Source organism: Anopheles bellator, chromosome 2, assembly GCF_943735745.2.
Source record: "Anopheles bellator chromosome 2, idAnoBellAS_SP24_06.2, whole genome shotgun sequence".
Classification (NCBI taxonomy): domain Eukaryota; kingdom Metazoa; phylum Arthropoda; class Insecta; order Diptera; family Culicidae; genus Anopheles; species Anopheles bellator.
In genome coordinates, this window is record NC_071286.1 from 61,027,997 (window position 1) to 61,037,289 (window position 9,293).

At 47.2% G+C, this 9,293-nt stretch overlaps 3 protein-coding genes across 3 annotated transcripts; 2 read left to right on the forward strand and 1 right to left on the reverse strand.

The window, feature by feature from the left end:
* Nucleotides 1-3,399: 3,399 nt before the first annotated feature.
* Nucleotides 3,400-5,368, forward strand: LOC131212161 (T-complex protein 1 subunit beta). Its single transcript, XM_058205919.1, has one exon. It carries the CDS (start codon nucleotides 3,457-3,459, stop codon nucleotides 5,059-5,061), a length of 1,605 nt encoding a protein of 534 aa, XP_058061902.1. The 5' UTR covers nucleotides 3,400-3,456; the 3' UTR covers nucleotides 5,062-5,368.
* Nucleotides 5,369-5,983: 615 nt separating this feature from the next.
* On the forward strand, nucleotides 5,984-7,057 carry LOC131212162 (m-AAA protease-interacting protein 1, mitochondrial). The gene is made up of 3 exons (XM_058205921.1): nucleotides 5,984-6,316; nucleotides 6,438-6,733; nucleotides 6,813-7,057. Exons 1-3 carry the CDS (start codon nucleotides 5,984-5,986, stop codon nucleotides 6,946-6,948), a joined length of 765 nt encoding a protein of 254 aa, XP_058061904.1. The 3' UTR covers nucleotides 6,949-7,057.
* Nucleotides 7,058-7,268: 211 nt separating this feature from the next.
* On the reverse strand, nucleotides 7,269-8,596 carry LOC131209690 (lysosomal thioesterase PPT2 homolog). Its single transcript, XM_058202812.1, has 3 exons — nucleotides 8,296-8,596; nucleotides 7,987-8,236; nucleotides 7,269-7,916 (listed from the first exon to the last, which is right to left on the reverse strand). The coding sequence occupies exons 1-3, from the start codon at nucleotides 8,443-8,445 to the stop codon at nucleotides 7,444-7,446; spliced, it is 873 nt and encodes a 290-aa protein (XP_058058795.1). The 5' UTR covers nucleotides 8,446-8,596; the 3' UTR covers nucleotides 7,269-7,443.
* Nucleotides 8,597-9,293: the final 697 nt, after the last annotated feature.

A 9,293-nucleotide genomic window follows, 5' to 3' on the forward strand; every position in this document is an offset into this window, starting at 1 on the left:
GTTGTAACTGGTGCGGCAAGCGTGAACTTGGAGAACTTGCCGTAACTTTTATTAATGGCTTTTGGGGCTTTTATTTGCAGAATGCAGTTACTTAACAGCAGTTACTTAACAGAATACAGAATATATCTCTAAAACCTTCTTTATTATTGGTGATCAAATGCTGACTGAACCACATTATCAACTAACCTGACATGTACAAATTTTTGGTATGAGCATTAAATGAGAATATAGTCCGATCCCCGCTTTCTGTACACATAATTTGAGGATCCTTCCAACATGTTTTTCCTACGTCAATCGGATGTTGATTATTCGCATGTTCGATGCCCAATCCACGATGGTCTATGGAAAGAGAACGATCCGAAATATACGATCATCACTTCTTTCATCATTCTATTTAAGAAACATGTTTTTGATTGATTTTAATAATGACTTTAACAAAAAATTGCTTGATTTTTTTTCAACAACGTAGACAACTGTTTTGGAACATTTTCAACATTGCTGCGGGATCGTTTTTCTTTTTCATAATTTTTCTCGATTCAGATGTCATTAAAAATCGCAAAAAGCTTCATTCATTTGCTGAGTAGCTTGAGGTCTATGGTTAGGTCATGAAAATTACAAGCTTTATAAAACTATCCGAAATTAATACGGTAATTTTACGAACCAAGAACCTTTCCCATAAATACGGCCCAGTCCGTTCTTCTAAGATTTAAAAAAAAACCTTTCCCATTTTTCTTCGATTACCTTTGGTGGGATTTTGAACTAAAGTTCGGAAAATGAAAACCGCACCAGAATTTTACGATCATCGGAGAGCAAGTGGCTCTTCATGAATATTAAAGTGATGTCCATATTTAAAACAAAGCTGACCCTCACTTCCCTTCGGGGTCTCTTGAAGCTCAGCGGCAAGGACACTGTGAAACCGGCGCCTTGTCGCAAAAGAAATCGTTTCCCGTAACTCAGCGCTTCGGATTCTCGCTGCTGATCGATTTCTAGCGTGTTTGCAGCATTTTTTCCAATAACGTAAATTCTTGAACGTTTCTTTTTTTCCCGCCTTTTGCCCTGTTCTTGCTTGCCAGGCAGCCCTGTGCTTAGCATTTTGTGCACACGTGATTTGAATAAGGACATTATTCATCGCATATTGGCCGCGGTGACTTCGCTGCAGGACGCGTCCGTTCGGTGCCGGCGTGTTTGGTTTTAAATTGTCCCCACTTTCGGTCGGGTTGCTGCTGCCGCCGCTGCGTAGGACCTCTCATTGAAAGGTGCAAGCTGTAAGGAAAATCCTCGCACGGCTCGTGTCAACCCCGGATCATCTCTGCTTTGCGCGTAGTCACTGGGAAATGATTTACAACCCCTTGAGGCGGTTGCAGTGCGCGACGGTAGCAGTGGAACAAGTGTCCCGGCGATCTCGGACCAGGACCAGGAAGCCCTTAGCAAAGCGGTTCGAAAGATCGAAAGAAAAAGAAAAAAAAACAAGAGGCGAAAATACATTTTTCAAATATTTCCCAACTTGTCAATTAAATCCAATATTGCCAAAATCTTTGATTTATGGCCACGGCGGAGCGCAGTTTCACCATCCATCGTGTTTTCGCCTCTTTCTTGTGGCCGATTTTTTCCTTCACCCCCTTCTTTATACGACCACCACCCATCGTGGCTAAGGACGAAGCGATGATGAACTACCGATGGCCAAACGGAGCCCGACGAAAGCTGACGAACAAATGGTGTCGGCTTGGGGAATTTGAAGTAATTTTATTAAATTTTTTCCCCAACGGCTCGGTCAAGCACCGAGCCCAATCCTTTGGTTGGCGGCGGCACCAAAAGGGAAATCCATCTCCGGTCACCGATTTGCAGTGGACCGCGGGAACGTTATGGTGACGAAGTGGATAATGGCGGATAATTATGTATATATTACAAGGGCTATTTGTTTCGAGTCCAGCGAGCGCGTTCCGGCGCGTTTCTTGGCGTGGGCCACATTTGTTTTGTGAGCGCCGCGCACTATATTTTATCATGCGCTTTTCCGCTGGCGCTTTCCTCCATTTCCCGACCTGGTTGTCCCGGCTTCCGGTGGGCAGCGTGGCGGGTTACAGCATTTTTTCGCATTCATCGTCGCGGTGGGTGCGCAGGCGGGATGATTGGAATAATAAATTGAGCTGAAGGGGGTGGTTTTATGATTTGTTTGAAATGGTAAGATGGATTCCTAATAGCAGTGAAATAAATGAAGAGAAACCCTTAGGGTTGGCCCCGGTGCGTTTGACCGGTGCGGCCTTTAAGCAGGAAGCTAAGGAGGAAAAAAGATGCTTCAATTTATTGCAGCGGGAAGACGACAACGGCCTTCGACTATTTTTGCCATTTCTTGACGAAGTTACACGTTCGGACAGTGATGGATTGTGGACCGTTAACCCTTTTAAAATACCATTTACGGCCATTCGATAAAAAAACGGCGCTAAAGGAAACGGCCATCGGCAAGTGCACAATTTGTCTTGCGACGCGGCGCAATTGCCCAAGAGTCCGATCGCTTCGCCCGTAAGAAGGCGTACGCATCCCTGAGCCTCCAGTTTGGCCTGAGCCATTTTCGGTATCCTTTCGTCGAGTTTCATTGATTTAGTGCCAATTAGGGCACGGAATGAACCGACTCATCTTAATTAAAACGGGCACCATGCGACCGGTTAGATCGGCACAGGTCGCGTGATTGGGGCTTATCAATTGCGGAAACTATGCCTGTCTACACACGCGTCACGAGGCTCGTCACACAAAAGAGGGTGATGCTGCCCAAAGACCTGAGTGGCCCAAAGTGGGCGCACTCTCGCCACGCTGTGGTCAATAAAATAGGAGAAAAATTGCAATCTCTTCCCAGGAAGGGTACGCTGATAGCAATAGGCGTTTCTGAAGTGGCAGTACTGTCGTCCGGCATGTAACGACCATAAAATGTGACGAAACGAAGAAATTTTTTTTGAACTGTTGACGTTGTCGAAGAAGAGTTTTGGTACAATTCTGATGATGGTCAATGTTCAATGTCAATAAGCTGACCGTCACAGGATCATTGTTTGAGGTTCTTTTCGGTTTTGTAGTCCAAAGCCGAATTCTATTTACAGTGAAGTTACATAAACTACCAACTGATTTTCTGTATTTAAAAAAAGCGTTTCATATTTAAATTAAAATAACAATACTGTACAAAGAATGGTGATTCCAATTCATTGCCTTCCGAACAATGTTCAAGTTCATTATGATTGCCAACCGTTTTCAGAGAGGTCGTTTAAAATCACTTTGGAATAATTGCTATCCCCACCGTGAGAGGGCAGCGCTGTGCGCCGAATGTAGACTTGGAGCGTGCAGTGTAAACCGAGCCGCCAAACAAGCGGCGCATGTGACAGCCGACTTCACCATCTTTCTTCACACAGTGAGTCAGGCGGCGAGCGTGTTTTTCGTAGCAAGTTTCCGGCTGTAACTTAATTGTCCGTAAAAATGGTTTCCCTAAACCCGCTGAGAATTCTGAAGAATGAAGCAGAGGAGGAGAAAGGGGAAATCGCGCGCCTGTCCTCGTTCGTCGGCGCCATCGCCATCGGCGAGCTGGTGAAGAGCACGCTCGGGCCGAAAGGCATGGACAAGATCCTAGTCGCCCACGGGCGCAGTGCGGGCCAGATCGAGGTGACGAACGACGGGGCAACGATCCTGAAAGCGGTCGGGGTCGACAATCCGGCGGCCAAAATCCTCGTGGACATGTCGCGCGTTCAGGACGACGAAGTAGGCGACGGGACCACATCCGTCACGGTGCTGGCTGCCGAGTTGATCCGCGAGGCCGAGAAGCTGGTGGAGCAAAAGCTTCACCCACAGACCATCATCGCCGGCTGGCGCCTGGCCGCGAACGTGGCCCGCGCCGAGCTGCAATCGGCGGCCGCCGACAATTCGGCCAACGCGGAGCGCTTCCGGGAGGATCTGATGAACATTGCCCGCACGACGCTCAGCTCCAAGATTCTGTCGCAGCACAAAGAGTACTTCGCCAAGCTAGCTGTGGACGCGGTCCTACGCCTGAAGGGCTCGGGCTCGCTAACGGCCATTCAACGCATCAAGAAACTGGGCGGCTGCCTGGAGGAGTCGTTCCTCGACGATGGTTTCCTGCTCGACAAGATGCCGGGTGTCCACCAGCCGCAGACGGTGAAGAACGCAAGAATCCTGATCGCCAACACGCCGATGGACGCGGACAAGATCAAGGTGTTCGGTTCGTCGATCAAGGTGGACTCGATGAGCAAGATCGCCGAGCTGGAGGTGGCGGAGAAGGAGAAGATGAAGGAGAAGGTCGACAAAATCCTGGGACACAACATCAACGTGTTCATCAACCGGCAGCTGATCTACAACTATCCCGAGCAGCTGTTTGCCGACGCGGGCATTATGGCCATTGAGCACGCCGATTTCGATGGTATCGAGCGGCTGGCGCTGGTCACCGGTGGAGAGATTGTGTCCACCTTCGAGAACCCGGAACTGGTGAAGCTCGGCAAGTGCGATCTGATCGAGCAGGTGATGATCGGTGAGGACACGCTGCTCCGGTTTTCCGGTGTGCCCCTCGGCGAAGCTTGCACGATCGTAATCCGCGGCGCGACGCAACAGATCATCGACGAAGCGGAACGATCGCTGCACGATGCCCTGTGCGTGCTGGCGGCGACGGTGAAGGAATCGCGCATCGTATACGGTGGCGGATGTTCCGAAACCCTGATGGCTACGGCCGTGTTTAAGCTGGCCGCGGAAACTGCCGGTAAGGAGGCGATGGCCATTGAATCATTCGGACGCGCCCTGATGCAGCTGCCAACGATCATCGCCGACAACGCGGGCTACGATTCGGCCCAGCTCGTGTCGGAGCTGCGCGCTGGCCACTCGCAGGGCAAGGCAACGCTCGGCCTGGACATGAACAATGGCAAGGTGGGCTGCATGAAGGAGTTGGGCATCACAGAATCGTTCGCCGTCAAGCGGCAGGTGCTGCTGTCGGCCGCCGAAGCCGCCGAGATGATTGTCCGCGTGGATAACATCCTGAAGAGTGCTCCGCGTCGTCGCGTCCCGGACCGTGGCTACTGCTAAGCTGGTTCTTTTACGCTATTAATTTGAGCTCATTGCATTTCCCTCCCATCATTTTGCGGTCGTTCCGTTTCTCTATATCCGAGTGTCTTCGGGTGCTCTCCTTCTTTAACTTCATTCACGTCACTTTACTAACCGCCTTGTTTGCACCATTGTATTACCAAGAGGCGATTCCACGGAGAGCAGAAAAGCATCGCATCTTATGGCCTTTGCCTTTTGTCGTGGAGAGCGCGTAACAATTATAATAATGTCCTTGTGAAGGATCTTTGGACCATCGGTTGGTCGGGCATTCGATTGAAAACACAAATAAACTCACACTCATTTACGTTGCTATTGTTTATTGGTCTAGAAAGAAATGGTCTCGGTTCCGAAGGGTAAATTTCGAAACTATTTTCAGCAGCACGTGACAGGAAATTTGTTTACTGGATTTTGATTAGATTGTTCAACTTATATTTGAACATTGATTAGAGAAGGTTACAGATAAAATAGTATAAGGAAGACTTCTTAGGAGGGGATAAACAAAGGGGACTTGAGAGAGTTAATTAGCAATATGTTTATCAAATTTCGCAATTTTACTTTTGTACACGAAAAATTGCACCAACGTATTTCACAAGCAACGTGAAATGAGAAGGGAAACCGATAGTATACGTCAACAGACGTGGCGACGCTCGCCGGAAACAGCTAAATGAATTAATCTACCAACGAAGACAGTTTAATATTTGAATTTCATTTATGGCTATACAGGTTGACACTGCTTAGTTCGCCGGGTATGGTACTATCAACTGCTCCTGCAAGTTCATCTACAAATTGACAACCGTTCTTAGTTTATTAAATGAAGCACAGAGTGAGAAGTTCTAAAACATTGAACTCTACACCATAAACACTGCCCGCCGACTGTTTCGCTCTCCACAGATTGTCATTCACAATGTTTGTGATGAAAAGTGCGTTGAAATTAAGAGGATTTCCGAGATATTTAAACCATTTTGTGCCATTTCCCGCCAACGTTCCGGCTAAACTCTCTACAACAATCTTACTTCCGCAATACAATCTGATAAATTCCCAGCTTGGAGTAAGATTTCTCGCCAATCACGATGCTTCGCGGAAACGACCGATGCTTATGGACTTTCCTCGGCTCGTTTGGCCCTCGGTTGTTAAAACGGTCCGCAATTGGATCATGGTGTCCTTGATCATACGGCCGTACTTTGATCACGACTTCCGTATTCCCGACTTTGTGCAAGGTGCAAAACATGCTCTACATGTAAGTAGTTATTTGGCCAGTCTTGTCTACTTACCCGCAGCTTATTTCTCCGCAGTTCTTGGAATCTGACCCAAGCCAACTGTGTATTAGAGTAATCTTAGTTTATCCTATCCCCAAATAGGTGGTATCATCGGCACTGGCTGGAGGCGAAACCAAGCAGCTAGAAGGACTGGTCGATCGTACCGCTTTGAACGACGTAAAACAATCGCTTTCGAAAATGTCGGTCGCTGAACGGTACGACCTCCAGGTGGACAAAGAGGATGTGTACTTTTCGTTCCCCTACCAAGTCGGCATCATGTTTGATGAGTCGGAAGACGATAGTCAGAAGCGTTTCGTTGAAATCACGATGGTGTTTCACGTTCTGCGGGGCTTGAAAGGCATGATAGAGCGAGGGGAACCCGTTCCGCTGAATGTTGGGTAAGTAAACGCCTTTCCCTGTGATCGTTGGAAAACGTTAGCACAATTGCTATAAATAGTCTCTCCCTTTCGTTTACAGTACGCTTCCGGAGTTTCGCGATAAAATCAGCATATGCAACTATCGATTTATCAAGGAGTTTACTAAGGGTGTCGACTCAGACTGGACCGTTAACGTCGTAAATCATTTTAAACCAAGTGACTACCTGGATCAGTAGCGCACACGGTTTAGATCGTGCCGCAACTGCAGTGGGGCCAAACCCATATGACCACAAGACCTCGTTCGTTCTAAAGTAGCACTACAATAAAGAAGACAAAAGCGCTAGAATCGCCATTAATTAACTTCGAAGAGAGCATGGCGGAGGATTTACTTGTGGGGGACGCGGAACAGGTAGGTATAATGCAAAAAGTGCTCCGTGGTTCCAGCCACGGCAACGGTAGTGCTGCTGGAGACACTGGAGAAATTGGTACAATTAGGTAATCTTGCGAAATATGTGGAGACAGTGATTAATGGGCATAAGCCGTTTTCTGCTTGTCATGTGCCTGGTAAATTTATTTTAAAATGCATAACATTTTTTCAAAACATTAACTCACGTCTCACACAAAAGTACACAAACATTAAATCTAATGTTACAACTAAAACCTGCATTTTTCCCTGGGCTAACTACGAAATATAATCTTCTAAAGCTGTGTTCCGGATTAGGAAATTCCACTCAGTCGAGGTAAGGCATAATCACGCTGTCGATTACATCGTTCGATCGGTGCCACTGATAATGGTGCACGCCTGGCCGTTCTATCACATCTAACTTTCCGTCGTCATGCAGCGTCTTCAATCCGATCAGATCCTCCGTGTAGAGAGTGGTTTCTTGCAGAGGAACCACATCGTACGATTCGTTGTAGTAGCTAAAGTGGCTCGACTGCCACGGCGTGATAACTCCATCGTCAGGACCCCCGATCAGCACCAACCGCTCTAGCCGCAGCAAGGTATCGCGGAACTGGGTCGAGTTTGTCGACAGCAGCCGATTGTTAACGTACGGCAGGAAAATGCTGTACTCCTCGAACAGATCCTGGTGATGCGGATCGTTCCAGTAGTTCGCAACGGACGTGTGCTGCCCGACGTACGTATAAAACAGCTGGTACGCCGTTTTGGCCACCAGCGAAGGGAAGATAAGGTGCAGAAAGTCGTCTGTAAATGCGAAATAGATGAAAGAATTAATTGGGGAACCAACGAAAAGAGTTCCCGCAAGGCGACTTACCTCCGAATTGACCACCCTGCGGTGAACTCAGAGAAATGAACGTCCGGACGCAGTGGTTTGGATACGTTTGGAGTACTGCTCGGGCAAGAAGGCCACCTTGGGAATAACCAATCATGTTGATTCCTTCCGGATGGAGGTCGCACACCGCCTGAAGATTGCTATTGGCTTCCAGTACCTGATGCCATGCGTTTTCCAAACTGGACCAACCGCCGAAGCGCTCGAAGTTGTACACAACCGTATCTGGGTGAAGCTAAGAAGTGCGAACTTAACTTTTGTTAGCAAACATCCGTTCAAGAAAGTTCGACTTACCTGCTGAATTCTAGCCACCAAATGCTCCATGCTAGGGGCTCCCGTGAGAATGCCATGGTAAATAAAGATTGGCCTGTACGCGCAGATGAGGCATATCTTAAAACATAAAACTACTATTCCTGCTAATGGCCACATTTTTTGGAAATGCATTGCGGTCAACCGGCCAGATGATACCACCGAATGATCTGTTTTCTTTGGTCTAATTCTGTTGACGAGACATTTCTTGTGTTAATTAATTATTGACGCAATCTAACTACCCTTCATGCGAACGGAGGACGAATTTGTTCGTTTCAATAAAGAACCAAAAACCGAAAACAACGAAGGAAAAGCTGATTGTTTTGATCGAATTTTGACAGTCACGATTTGACAGTACAGTGCGGTCAATGTTGATCAAGTCCTGCGCTCAAGCCGGGTTGAAATATTTTGTGCGAACCATTTCACGCTATTCAAACAATTCGTTACTTTTGGGAACGAAGAAAGGAGCAAAACACAGCGCAACATTTGCAGATATGTTATTTTATTTCAGTTATTTTCCAAAAGTTACAAAATATTACTGTTTACGATTAGTACGGTACTTCGGCCATCTGCTGCTTCGTTTTGTTTATACCGAAGTTTGTGCAGATTGGCAAGCCTTCACTGTCTTCTTCTCTTTTTATGCCCATGCCAACGCTGCGTTTTTCTGGCTTTCACTGGCCAACCGAACGACTTTGTCACCTTGTTTTCACATGCTCGTGCTTACGGTTTTCATAAACGGAAGAGCCGCTTGCAGTGGAGTGGAATTTGCCAACGCTTTCCTCTGGATTCGACGAACCACCTAGTAAATAACAATATTTTAATGCCTGTAGCATCGAGCAGTTTCGAATCGTCTATGCACATTCGCGTCAGGATATCGCACTTCCGGTCTCTGTGTGTTTTTTCGTTTGTCTATGTACAATTTCAATTTGCAATAGGTTTTTATGATCCCTATTGGTCCTATGGTGTTTCGAAATCTGCACGCT